The sequence below is a fragment of the Phyllostomus hastatus genome, unplaced genomic scaffold, assembly GCF_019186645.2.
Source record: "Phyllostomus hastatus isolate PE091 unplaced genomic scaffold, TTU_PhHast_1.1 phas_scaffold_501, whole genome shotgun sequence".
NCBI classification, from domain to species: Eukaryota; Metazoa; Chordata; class Mammalia; order Chiroptera; family Phyllostomidae; genus Phyllostomus; species Phyllostomus hastatus.
Window position 1 is genome coordinate 45,804,211 of NW_025334033.1, and position 14,606 is coordinate 45,818,816.

General features: G+C 40.0%; 1 protein-coding gene across 6 annotated transcripts in view; it reads left to right on the forward strand.

The window, feature by feature from the left end:
* RAD51B (RAD51 paralog B) overlaps window positions 1-14,606 on the forward strand; it is a 506,432-nt gene that overhangs the window by 12,420 nt on the left and 479,406 nt on the right. For all 6 annotated transcript variants that reach the window (XM_045822805.1, XM_045822803.1, XM_045822801.1 and 3 more), the window contains exon 5: window positions 12,358-12,494. In XM_045822805.1, the coding sequence (XP_045678761.1) occupies window positions 12,358-12,494 (137 nt within the window). The remainder of the gene's footprint in view (window positions 1-12,357; window positions 12,495-14,606) is intronic.

Consider the following 14,606-nt stretch of genomic DNA (forward strand, 5'->3'; position numbering starts at 1 on the left):
GTTTTCATTTTCCTGACTACTAATGAGCCTAAATATCTTTTCATAAATCATTTGGCTATTTAAAAATAATTTTATTAAGGTTCAATTTAACACTATAAAATTCAGCCATTGTTAACTATATAAATCAGTTAGATTTATATTAAATCATCACCATAACCCAGTTTTAGAACATTTCAATCATCCTAAAATGTTCGCTTATGCCCTTTTGTGGTTAATCTCTGCTTCCATCCTTATCCCCAGGCACCCACACTGATCAGCTTTCTGTCTTAACAAATTTCCCTTTTCTAAACATCTCATATCAATTGATTCATGTAATATGTAGCCTTTTGTGTTTGGTTTCTTTCACATAGCATGATGTGTTTGAGGTTCATCACTGCCACTGCATGCGCAGGAAGTTTTCTCCTTTTAAGTGCTGAGCAGTGTTCTGCTGTGCGGCTCTGGCACATTTTGTGCGCCCACTCAGCAGTCGGCCGACACCTGGGCTGTTCTCATTTTTGTCTGTCGGGGATGCTGCTGCTGTGAACATTCACAGACATATCTGTGCGAAGATAGGCTTTTGTTTCTCTTGCGTAGATTCCTAGGAATACAATGGCTAGATCATATGATAGGTGTGTGTTTAATATTTAAGAAAGTGCCAGACTGCTTTCTAAACTGGCTGTAACATTTTACATTCTCACCAGCAATGCACCATGGTTTGTTTCTACACATCTTCACCAAGATTTAGTGTAATCTTTCTTTTTTAATTCTCACCCGAGGATGTATTTATTGATTTTCTTTTCTTTTTTTTTAAGAAAGAAAGAGGGAGAGAAACATTGATGAGAGAGAGAAACATATTGATGGGTTGCCTCTAGGGCACTCCCCAACTGGGGATTGAACCCACAACCTAGGTGTGTGCCCTGACTGAGAATCAAACCCACAACCTTTTGGTGTGCTGGACTGTGCTTCAACCAGCTGGGCCGCCCAGCCAGGGTTTCAGTGTAACCTTTTTGATTTCAGCTATTCTAGGGGCTGCATAGTTGTATTTCATTGAGGTTTTAATTTGCATTTTCCTGATGACTAATGGTATTGAACATCTGTTCATGTACTTATTGGCCGTTTGCATATTTTGTTTAGTGAAATATCTATTCAAATCTTTTGCCTGTGTTTTAATTGGTTGTTTGTTTTGTTGTTTTTGAGTTATAAAAGTTTTTTATATATTCTGGATATACAAAATTCTTTCTCAGCTATATGATTTATAATTATTTTCTTTCAATCTTGGGCTTGTCTCTTCATTTTCTTAATGGTAGCTTTTGACCTTTAAAATTTTGGTGTTACTCAATCTATCAGGTCAGGCGGTTAAAATAGTCCATTAAATTGTCAAGATAAGTTTACTTATAGTTCTATTATTTTTTTTAAATTATTTATTTATTTTTTAGAGAGAGGGGAAGGGAGGGAGAAAAAGAAGGAGAGAAACATTGATGTGTGAGAGACATCTGGTTGCCTCTCACATGCCCCGAATTGGGGACCTGGCCTGCAACCCAGGCATGTGCCCTGACTGGGAATTGAACCAGCAACCATTTGGTTCACTGGCCGGCACTCAATCCACAGAGCCACACCAGCCAGGGCTCTTTTTTAGCACTTCTATAGTGTTTTTTCACTATTAATGCTTCTGTTCCTGCTGCCTCTCTTACACTTTATCTTTTTATCTTGGAATAACCTAAACTTCACGAACTTTCACTATTATTGCTATTCCAGAGTATTTACTTACAGTGTTATTTTCATTTGTATGCCATTTGTTTCTTCAAATTATCAAACTATTCCATAGTACATTTAAGTAATATGATTTTTCTACTTAATTGATATTTTAATTAATGAACATCAGTGATTCTTTTACTTTAGAGGTTTTTTCTTATATGTTTTTAAAGTTGTATATCTCTGATGTCTATATATCTACATATTTATATGTTTTTTTTTATATGCTGCTGTTTAACAAATCATTTCAAAGCTTAGTGCGTAAAAACAGCAGTGAATATTTATCTCACAGTTCTGTGAGTCAGGAATTCAGGAGTGGCTTAGCTAGGTGTTTCTGGTCATGACTTCTCAGGAAATTTCTGTCAAGATGCCGGCTGAGGCGCAGTCACCTGACGACTTGACTGGAGCCGGGGCAGGTGCTGTCGAGGTGGCCGACTGACACGGCTGGTCCTGACTGCCAGCAGTTACTGGCCACAGGGACCTTGTCACACGTCTGCTTGAGTGTCTTCCTGACACGGCAGCTGACGTTCCCTAGAGTAAGTGATGTAAGAGAACAAAGAAGAAATGGCACGTCTTTTGTGGCTTAGCCTTGAAGTTATATGCCATCACTTCTGTGTTCTATTACACAAACATACCCAATGCAGGTGGGGGCACGAATACCACAGTGAGGATCTCGGGGTCCTGCTTAGAGGCCAGCTATCACTGTAAATGTGTGTGGGTGTGTTATACATGTATGTAAGCATACACGTATGTGTATGTGCATGTGTGTATATAGCTTTTTACAAACTTTAATTTATTGCCTCTCTATTGCTTGAGACTTTTTGGTAGGTAGAATTTTTAAAATGTCCTTCCAAAGATGTTCTGCTGTAATCCCTGGAACCTGTGAATATGATTAGCTATCGTTCCCACGATTATGGTATGTTCCATGGCACAATTGACTTTAAGATAGGGAGATTATCCCAGTCTAAGCTCATGAGCCCTTAAAAGCAGTGAGCTTTCTCTGGCTAAAGACGAAGAGAAAGCCAGAAAGATTCAAAACAGGAGGACTCGGAGCATGGAAGGGGCCACGTGAGAAGGAATGTAGGGGCCTCTAGGGGCAGCGAGCAGCCTTCAGATGACAGCCGAAAGGAGACAGGGAGCTCAGCCCCACAGCTTCGGAGAAGTGGATCTTCCCAGCAGCCTGGGTGAGGCTGGACGTTGATACTCCCCCACCCTCAGCCTCCACATAGGAAGTAGCTCAGCGGACACCCTGAGTCCAGCAGGACTGCTAACCGGCAGAATTGTGAGATAAAAATGGGTGCTGTTGTAAGTTGTTCAGATTGTGCTAACTTGTTACCTAGCAATAGAGAACTAATAACAGATATCACTGGAGCTGGCTAATTAATTGCATGGCACCATCTTTGTTTCTGGTTAAGAGGTCACACCTAGAGCCCAGACATCAGGTAGGATTTAGCTCTGGTGGAGGTGAGGGGTAAGGCAACCAGCTGAGTAAACTCGGACTAGGAGATGACTGAGGGAGTAAGGATAAATCTGGAAACACTCTGCTGTCATTTGTATAGCTGCTCTTTCCTGACTCCACTTCAAAGCTCCCTAATTTATTTATCATCAGTTTTGATTTATGTGAACTTCACTGAATCTGTGTCTATTCAGTTCCAGCACCAAGATTAAAAGTGGAGCTGGGGAAGCGCTGCTTGTGCCCAAAGCCCAAGCGGCAGAGGAGAAATCAAAGAGAGCCCAGTTCTGCCGAGTCTCTGATGGACGCGAACAGCAGGGCGCTGTCCCCTCCGAGAGAACATCACATTCCTCATTTGCGGGGTGTATGAGCAGATGACTCGGCATCTGTTCTAACTGAACATTGGTAGCAAAGATATGTTTGAAGCTTAAACTTTAAAAGTTTGCATTATGTGGAGATCTCACCACATGCTGGTAGCCTTGCCATATGAGAATAATGTAGATCAGATCAGTGTTTCTCAGCCCTTTTTTCATTATCGCCTCCTAAAGGGCTTCACAGGCCTTTTTTCCTTGATCACCCCACCATGAGATTTGAATACCACACAGGGACTATATGTAAGTTTATGTACAGTATGTATATCTGTGCTTTCTACATAAAAACAGTAAAATTATCTCGCTCCCCAATCAACCAAGTTTTATTCTTGTGGTTAGTATCACTTCTGCTGGGAATGCACGACAAAGATGCTAATGTGATTAGGTAAAATTAAGATTATATTGGAAGGGATCATCAGAAAAGGTATTTTCATATTGTAATCTAGAGATTATAGGACTAGAGAACTGGCCCACATTCAAGTTAACAAAAAGAGGTTTAACATTGGCATGTCTTAGTTCCAGAGCATCCCTCGAAGAGAAAACCCAGGAAGCACGGTCAAACCTTTGTAACATTTAAGAGTGCTGGTTATTCCCATGTCTTTGCTCTAAATATTGTTGAGTTGGCCAAACAGTTTTTTTTCCCCGTAAGATGGCTCTAGTAGGGCTTAGTTGTCTTTAACTTTTATTTGAAACAATTTTGTTAGGTTGTATTGTGACAGCTGTCACATGAACGTGCATTTAAAAAAAACATCAAAATTGGTGAATTTTTGTGTCGCCATTTTAATATTGAGGGTGGAAGAAAATAAGCAACATTTCTGGCATATTACACTATTATTTCAAGAATGGTAAAGACGCAATTGAAATGCAAAAAGTTAAAAAAGATGTGTGCAGTGTATAGAGAAGGTGCTGTGACTGACTGAATGTGTCGAAAGGGGTTTGCGAACGTTCTTCTTGCTGGACGATGCTCTGTGGTCAGGTGGACCAGTTGAAGTTGACAGCGATCAAACTGAGACATTGAGAACAATCGTTACACCACACACGAGACAGCCGACATGCTCAAACTATCCAAATGTATGAAGTTATTGGTGAAAATGAAAAAGGTGGCTTTTATTTTATGGAAAAAACTAAACGGACATTTTGGCCGACCCAATAAGAAACAATATAGCACATTCTACATTGTATTTCTGTGCTTTGCTCATGATTGCAGGAGGCCGGCGGTCCTCCTTGAGTGAGGCAGTTCTGCTTTGGAAGTGACTATCCTGTCCCAGACAGGTAGAGGCAAGATGACAGAGTCCTATCTTGGCATCCTAACCTTTCCTCAGAACAGCTGAATGTTACAGTTCTGTTTCTTTCCATGGACAGAGTTTGCCGTGGCCCACGGGATCACAAGGGTTGTAAACTCAAGTTCTTGCACAGGCCGGGCATGTAATAGAAATGAATAAAGAGTGAGGTGTAAGACATACTGTTTCATTAGTTAATTTTGGTTGCTTACTCTGCTTACAACAACAGCAAATTTTCTTTTTCTTGCTCGTAGGTCTGCAGGTCAGTCAAGGGGGGTGTTGTCTCCTTCCAGCTGCAGCCGGGTTCAGGTGAACTCCACGTGCAAGGGCAGCAGCAGGGAAACCAGGGAAGCTTCTCACTGGTGCTCCTTGACTGTAGTCTGCTCCCCAGTGTTCTGAAAGGCAGGGTAATCATGTCCTAATGTACGGGCTTAGCATGTGTGGTTGACTGGATTATAGTTCCTATTTTTTTATTCACCAACTGATTTAACATCTCTCTCCATAAAGGTTTTGTAGAGTCTTTCATATGTTACATGTTGCTTGATTGTTAAATGAACGAGTATATCCCTTGATAACTGTTTAAATTTTTTATTTTAACTATGAAACTTGGGACACTTGTCATTTCCATGTCATTTTCCTGCTTTTTTTTTTCACTTGTTCCCCTTCTTTTTCTTTTTCCCTCCCTTCCCATTTACTTCAAAAACAGCAGTGGTCAATAGGAGAGGGACTGAACTGGTGCAGTGAGTCCAAGATATAAAATCTTCCACATGTTGATGTAAAGTAATTTAAGATCAAGGCAAAGTGCTTTCTGGCTTTTCTGAGATTGTTGGCTTTGTTTAGGCTCATTTATTTATTTTAGGATTTAGAGAGTTAGTTATTTTTAAAATGAATTCTGTAGGTCCGAAGACCTAATCATCGTTCTACACAATTGTAGAGCAAATGGAGACAAATCGAGGCTGGGTAGAGGCTGGAGGTTTGGGGGTGGTCATTAAAAAAAAAACCCATGAAGTTCCCACATGCTTTTTTTCCTCAGACGAGAACCAGGCAGTACGTAAGTCATCTTCTGCAAAGTGTTGGGTGGGAAGTTGGCCCCATCCTGCTGTCCACACCTGGAGTGCGGGGAGAGTGAACTCGGTAGATCTTAGGTCCTCACCGGTCAGGGTTTCCCATTCATCACAACCATTTAGTCTCATTTGAGGTTAAAACGACTGGGCTTCGTTTTTACTTTAGCACAAGCAGACTTTCTTTTCTTGGGAGCAATTCTCTTTCCTCTTTAAACCAGTTATTAAACCAATTATTAACACCCTGTATTTGCTTCCTTGTCGACACTCGAGTGATCTGCGCTGCTCGTTATTTTCTCTCACGTTTCTCAGGCAGGGCTGACACTCGGGTTCTAACTGTCTGAGGCCGATCGTATTCTACTGGTGTCTCCTGTGTGTAAACGTTGTGTTCATTCTGAGTTTCCAAGAAGCAAATAACTCAGACTGTTCTGGTTTGGCGTGTTCTCTCTTTCTAACCACGTTGGAGCTGAACCCGGGAACTGAACACAACTTGAAATTTTGTGGTTTGGCTGCTAGAATTCAGAGCTAAACTATCTGAAGCTAAAAATTATTAATGTTGAAATGTTTTAACCTACTATGTAAACCTGAAAAAATATTACAATTTAACTTTTATCTAGATGTCATATGTATGGTGAGTGCTCAAAAATGATATCAATGTTGTTAATTTTATAAAAAGCTGAATGGTAAAGCATAGAGTTTTTTTAAAATATAATTTTTTAAAGTATATTTTATTGATTATGCTATTACAGTTGACTCATTTTTTTTCTCCCCTCTAACCCTCTCTGCCCATACACCCATTCCCTCCAGCATTCCCTAGCCCCTTAGTTCATGTCCATGGGTTGTACATATAAGTTCTTTGACTTCTCCATTTCCTATACTATTCTTAACTTGCCCCTATCTTGTGCCTACCAATTATGCTTATTCCCTGTACCTTTTCCCCTATTCCCTTCCTGCCCACTCCCCGCTGATAACCCTCCATGTGATCTCCATTTCTGTGGTTCTGTTCTTGTTCTAGTTGTTTGCTTAGTTTCTTTTGGTTTTGTTTTTGTTTTTGTTAGGTTCACTTGTTGATAGTTGTGAGTTTGTTGTCTTTTACTGTTCATAGTTTTTATGTTCTTCTTTTTCATAAATAAGTCCCTTTAACATTTCATATAATAAGGGCTTTGTGATGATGAACTCCTTTCACTTTTTGTCTGGGAAGCACTTTATCTGCCTTTCCATTCTAAATGATAGTTATGCTGGATAGAATAATCTTGGATGTAGGTCCTTGCTTTTCATGACTTTGAATACTTCTTTCCAGACCCTTCTTGCTGCAAGGTTTCTTTTAAGAAATCAGCTGATCGTCTTATGGGAACTCCTTTGTAAGTAACTCTCTCCTTTTCTCCTGCTGCTTTTAAGACTCTCTCCTTATTTTTAATCTTGGGTAATGTAATTGAGACGTGCCTTGGTGTGTTCCTCCTGGGATCCAGCTTCTTTGGGACTCTCTGGGCTTCCTAGACTTTCCCTGAAGTCTATTTCCTCTGCCAGACTGGGAAGCCTCCTTTGTTATTTTTTCAAATAAGCTTTCAATTTCTTGTTCTTCCTCTTCTCCTTCTGGCACCCCTATGATTCGGATGTTGGAACATTTAAAGTTGTCCCAGAAGTTCTAAGACTCTCCTCATTTTTTAAAATTTGTTTCTCCATTCTGTTCTGGTTGAATATTTATTTCTTCCTTCTATTCCAAATCATTTATTTGCATCCCAGTTTCCTTCCCTTCACTGTTGGTTCCCTGTATATTTTCTTTTATTTCACTTTGTGTAGTCTTCACTTCTTCCTTTATTTTGCATATGAAATCAACCATTTCTGTGAGCATCCTGATTATTAGTGTTTTGAATTCTTCATCTGATAGGTTGGTGGTCTCTCTGTCAGTTAGTTCTTTTTCTGGAATTCTGATGTTCTTTCATTTGGGCAGTTTTTCTTTGGGTGTATCTGTTATGTTGTAAGGCGTGGAGCCTTAGGTATTTGCCAGGGCAGGGCAACCCATATTGCTGCATTGTGGTGCTGTATGTGGGGAATGGATCAGAGAGGGAACAATGCCGTTTGCTCAGCTTTCACCCTGCTTTTAGTCACTTTCCCTGCTACCCACAAGCAAATTGCATCCTTCGAGGTACTCTGCTGCTGATTCCTGGGTGGGTGGGTTTGTGTACATTCTGGGACCTCATGGGCCCTCCAGTAGATTCTCCTGTGAGGCTGGGAGTTTCTCTCACCACCAGAACCCTACAGGTTTTTACAACCAGAGGTTTTTGAAGCTTTCTTTTCCCATGCTGGAACCCTGGGTGGCACAGTTTGTCTCACTCCCTAGTTGTTTCTTCCAGTTTATCTGCACATGAATGTGGGAACGCCCAGTCCTCCAGCCACCACTTTGCCACGCATCCTCTCCATCCTGGCTGCCCGTCTCTGCCCCTCCCACCAGTCTGGATGAATGTTTCTTCTTAAACTCCTTGGCTGTTGGACTTTGATACAGTTCGATTTTCTGTCAGTACTGGTTGTTTTTGTCTTTAAGTTGGTTGTTGTCCTTCTTGTGGTTGTGCGAGGAAACGAAGTGTGTCGACCTGTGCCTCTATCTTGAAAAGCCAACCTCTTTACATAAGGCGTAGAGTTTTTACAGTGCTCTAATGAGGTGGGGAGTGACCTTGAAGTTCAGTTGAATTATAAGAGCTTCTTTGGTTATCTCACAGCAAATATTGTAAAACAATTGTTGAATTTAAAGATGGTGAAGCATATTTTTAAAATGCAAAGACAATATTTGTCAAATTTGCTGACCTTTTCTTTATGACAAGTGGCTATGCGACAGGCTTCATAGCAGATTAAAACCAGCCAACCTACCAGCCAAGCAACGGAACACTCTTATTCCATCCCTTCAAAGTAAAGATGGTGCTTGAACAATGAATGACAGAGTAACTGCCTTTTTAAAGACAGAGATTCACATACAGAGAGTGTTTTTATGTCACTGCATGGAAATCTTTCTTTTATAATGTGATTTTTGTTGTAAGAGATACATGTGTCTAATGAAAACTTTGGTGTCTGCACCCTGTGAAAAACCTGTAAGAATATTTTCTATACTGTTGAAAACCTTCCAAGTAATTTCAGTTAATTTTTAAACTAATTGTTAAGAATGTAAAAATGCAATATCTTTTGATTACTTTGCAAGAACAATTGACAGGAGGGAAGATAGAAATTTATTATATAAAATTCAACCAAAACGACCTGATGGGAGTTATTGAAAAATGAAAGCAGTGATTTAGTAAGTACAAGAATGACACATTCCTTTAATTTCAGTCCTCACGTTGTTGCAGTTGTCCCTTGCTCTACTGTACAGCCAGTTAAGTGCTAAAAGCAGCAGAATTTAGGACCTGACGTTTCAATCACCTAATTACAAAACACTAAAATCGATATTTAAAAAATAATATAATTTCATTTAGTTCAAAAATTATCATTGCTCTGCTATCAGTGTTAATAAATCTTGAGGCAAGTGGAAAGACCTGTACAACTGTTGGTGGCAAAATGGCATCAGGTATTAATTAGACTGGTGGAGTCAGATCAGACCTTGGTTTAGCAACCTCAGTACTTGTGTTCTGGCTAAGAAAGAATTCAGAGCCAAGACTCAAATTACAAGAGAAAGTTTATTTAGAAAGTCACAGAGGTAGAACAACTGAGACGTGGAAGAAAAGGGCTTAGGAAATAAGTGACAGAGGGCCTGTCTTTGCCCTTAGAGCTCAGGAGAAAGAGAGAGGCAGGGAAAATGTGCCTGAGGGAGGGAGGCGGGTGGGGAAAGGCAGGGCCGTGCTCCTTAGAGAGAGCCCCACTAGGTTTGTCTTGAAGGCTTTCATTTGCTCCCCCAAGGTGGGGTGTCAGGGGAGGTCCTGAGGAGGATCTCAATGGAATATTCATCAGTTTTCCAGGTGTGCCCCTCAGGGTTGTGGTTTCCACTGATTGGTCGGTGCTGGGTGAGGGTATCGTCAGTGCAGCTGATCCTGATGTCAGCCATGGAGTCACTTGTCTGGTTTTGCTGCTTTTCTGTGCCTGGAGCTGAAACACAACTGAGGCCTAGATGTCATCCCAAGGTTTAATGTTTAAGGGAGTGGTTGTGCCAGGGCCCACGTGGGAGTCACATGAGGCCAACCTTCGGTCCCCTGTTCCTCCTCCAAGGGTATCTACTGCATGACTAGTGACGGGCCAGGGGAGGAGAGGTTGGGGGAGGGTCCCAGCTGCATGATCAGTGATATGGAAGGCCAGGAGAGGGTTTAAACCCCAGCGCCAGTGATATGCAATGTCGGGGTTGAAATGGCATGATCAGTGACATGCTATGGGAGAAAGGTCACCCTCGGAGCAAGGTCCTTGTTTTCCCAGTTGCTCAGCCTTAGGGCTTTCCACCCGGTGACCTTCCGTACCTGTCTGTCACCCTTGCTCTGCTGGAGTCTAACTGCGCACCATACAACTAGGATGCGAAGCTATTTTTAAATGCTTGTAACCTTTCATTCTTTTTAATCCCTATTCTGTCTATGTTTTATATTGCAATGCTATATAGAATGTATAGTAAAATGTATGTATATAATAAATATGCATATACTGGAGGACCACACTAAATTTTTGTTTGGTTTGTCAGAGTATGTAATCAAAGGTTGGAGACCTGTTTTCACTGATCACTCATGATCTGGCAAACTATTACTGGTAGTAGCAGCTATTTATCCTTAAAGTCTAAATCACTGTTTTAGAGATTATAAATCAGCATGTAGTTTTTAACTCATGAGCTTTTGTTTTTATATGTGGAGCCTTGATAAATGAAGTTTAGCTTTAGTGTAAATTCCAAAACAGTGGCTCTCAAAAGTGTAGAGCATGTCCTGACTGTTGTGGCTCCATTGGCTGAGTGTTGTCCCACAAAGTGGAAGGGCGCTGGTTTGATTTCCGGTCAGGGTGAGTTCCTGGGTTACAGGTTCGGTCCCTGGTAGGGGTGCATGCGAGACAACCAGTTGATGTTTCTCACTCACATCGATGCTTCTCTCCCTCTCCCTCCATTCCCTTCTCTCTAAAAATAAATAAATAAAATCTGTATTAAAAAGTCTAGAGCAGTACCAGCATCACCTAGGAACTTAGTAGAAATGTAAATTTCCAGGCCACATCTCAGACCTATTGAGCCAGAGATACTGCTTAACAAGGTGGCTGGGTAATTCTAATGTTCGCTCAAGTTGGAGAACTGCTGGCCTAGCTGATTTAGATGGATGGGTCATTCCTTCTTCCTATTTCATGATTTATCTGAGACAGTTTCTTCATATCTGTGGTGTGTCTCAGTCTTAGCCCAGACTTTTTTCATCTCTACCTGAGATTTTCTTCTCTTCTTCCTCCCTCTTTTTCTTCTCCCTATTGTGAAACATTGTTCATTACTATTATTTTCACAAGAGGGGTGGTGTTTTGGTTCTTACCTTTTGGATGCCAGCCAATGTAACATGTTTAAAGGGAACATTTATAACATTTTAAAAGTAGTATTTGTAAACTACTTCTAGTTGGACTGGAATATGCACGTGATTAATATTCTATTTTTCTGCCTATACCCTCTTGATTTCAAATTTTATAATCTTGAAAAACCTCTCTACCAACTAAAATTTCAAAACAAACATTTTCAAGTATGAGTCATTTAGATTCAACAATTGTTGAATTTTGTTATATTTGCTTTATCTCTTTCTATACATATACCCACATACACACACTTTTTTTGCTGAACTATATGATAGTAAATTGTATACATTAGTACCCTTACCTCTAAATACTGTACACCTAAGAATAAAGATCAAAGTAGCTTTTAGGGTACTAGTACTAAATGGTTCTAAAAGGCCAATTCTTAGCAAATGTTAAACCAATTATTAAAGCCTCTTAAATATTTTCTTTTTTAAAGGTTTATTTATTTATTTATTTATTTTTTGAGGGGAAGTGAGGGAGAAAGAGATGAGAGAAACATCAATGTGTGGTTGCCTCTTGTGCACCCCTACTGGCCTGCAACCCAGGCCATGCACCCTGACTGGGAATTGAACTGGTGATTCTTTGGTTTGCAGGCCGGCGCTCAGTCCACTGAGCCACACCAGCCAGGACAACCTCTTAAACATTTTCAAGATCCTTTTATAAATGTGCTACTGAGGAATAGAGAAGTTGTGAATATATAAGTGAATCCTCCAGCTTCTCTTAACCAAAATTTTTCACCTGAACTACAGAACACACAGGATGATTTGAGTGACTATTTTCTTATTTCTCCCACGGATGGCCCATAACTAGTACCTATCCACATGCGTAGGGGAAAAGTGAATTCATTATATACAGTGGAAATCTCTAGAAATCCAGTTTAGTTGGACTGTGTGTGTGGCAAGTTTTTAAAGGATTTTGCTTTGACTAGCTTGTAATGTTTATACAAATAACTGTATTTTTTATTTTAGATTACAGGTCCACCAGGCTGTGGAAAAACTCAGTTTTGTATAATGATGAGTGTTTTAGCCACCTTGCCCACCAGCATGGGAGGATTGGAAGGAGCTGTTGTGTACATCGACACAGAATCTGCGTTTAGTGCTGAACGGTAGGAGGTGTTACTATATTCCATTGTAACAGTTTAGTATTGTAACATAGATAGTATGTAACATTTTCAAATAGGTTAACATTTACTCTTTTTTGAGAGCACAGAATGCTGCTGTTTTAAAGGAATTTTCCTTTTAAAATTGACAGAGGAAGCAGTTTCTTTTTATCTTCTCTATTTACTGGTTTAAGTGGGGTTCCTGAATAAGATGTGTTTTGGAGAAAGTCAGGAAGAAAGAAGTTCAAGTAAGAGACAAATGTAAGTGGAAAATGGGAAAGAGGGAAAACTAATAAGACAGAGAGGAAGTAAGCTGCTTTGTAACTAATTTCTAGTTGGATATAAAATGTTAGTGAATAGAAAAATTATAAATTTCTGAACTTTTTTTTGATTGAGAAGTATTTCACTTTAATCTTTGAAATTGTATGGTATTCATTGTAAGAAACACACTGATAGTAAGTGTATCTTTGTTTGGAAAGAAAAGATTTCCTTAGTTTGAAAAGGACCTTGAACATTGTATAAGAGAGGCATTTTGTCATTTGTGTATTTCCATACACCTGAAAATAAGTTTGGTCCCCATCCTTCTCTGCTCTGATTGATATTCATAAGCAGGAGTGCTTGTGTATTTAGACTCTGACTCTGTCCTGTTCTCTTAGTCATGCCATAGTACAGGTATAGGCCTTTGAGTCTTTCTCTCACTGTCATTATGAATCAGAGCTCTCTCTTAATTCCCTCAATGAATACTACTTAAATCAAAGCATATTCCCTGACCAGAGAAGTTCCACATCGATTATCCTGTGTAGAGTTTATTTGCTTTGTTCTACATCTCTTGGGTATCTATTCTTTCTAAGTGTATGCTACTGGTTTGTCAGCAATTTGAGTTTGTGTTATGTGTTTGTGTCTTCAAAGCCAAATCCAGTGACTGACACATAAAAATCTCAGAAAGTGTTGATAAATGAATGGATGGGTGTTACTGTCAGATAGTGAAATTTTGATATCACTTTCTTTTCTTTTTTAATTACATTTGATGCTCAGTATTATTTTATATCCCTTCACTTTTTTCACCCAGCCCCCTAACCCTTCTTCTCTTTGGCAGCCATCAGTTTGTTCTCTGGATGAGTCTGTTTCTATTGTTTGTTTGTATATTTTGTTCTTTCGATTCCACATATAAGTGAAGTCATAATTTATTTGTTGCTCTCTGACTTGTTTTACTTAGCATACTACTTCCTAGGTTCTTCCATGCTGTCATAAATGGTAAGATTTCATTTTTTATGCTTGAGTAATATTCCATTGTACATACAGACCACAACTTTTTTATCCACATGTCTGTTGGTGGGCACTTGGGTTGGTTCCAAATCTTGGCTGTTGTAAACAATGCTGCAGTGAACATAGGAATGCATGTGACTTTTGAATTAGTGTTTTGGGTTTCTTCAGATATATACCCAGAAGTGGAATTTCTGGGTCATAAGGCAGTTCTTTTTAAATTTTTTTGAGAAACCTACTGTTTTCCATAGTGGCTATACCAATTTACATTCTCACCAACAGTGTACTAGGGTTCCCTTTTCTCCACATCCTCACCAGTACTTGTTTGTTGATTTATTGATGACTGTCATTAAGACAGGTGTGAGGTGATATCTCATTGTGGCTTTAATTTGCACTTCTCTGATGATTAGTGACATTGAACATCGCATATGTCTATTGGCCATCTGTATGTCCTCTTTGGAGAGGATATTATTGCCAGTGGAAGTGGGGTTCTTGTGGTGTTGCAAGGAAAGCATTCCAGGAGACCCACACATGGGGGATTGTAGCATGGCAAGATTTATTCTGGGTGGAAATAGAAGTTTGCCCCTGTGTCCTATCTCCATTTGTCCTGTCATGGAAAAAGTCCAACTGTATCTTCAGCAAGGCCAAAACAAAGCCCAGTGTCCATAGTTTCTGTTCCTTTTTTCCGGCATTAGAAGTCTCAGTCCCTGTCCAGGTAGCTTAGCGCTATTCCTGGCTGTGCTGCTGTACCCAGGCTCTAGTCTGGAGCTTGCATTTGGAGTCCATGTGGCTGCCAACCACATGGCTGCTAGACTCACATGGTTACTACGGAGAGAATGCTTGAATGGATGGGGC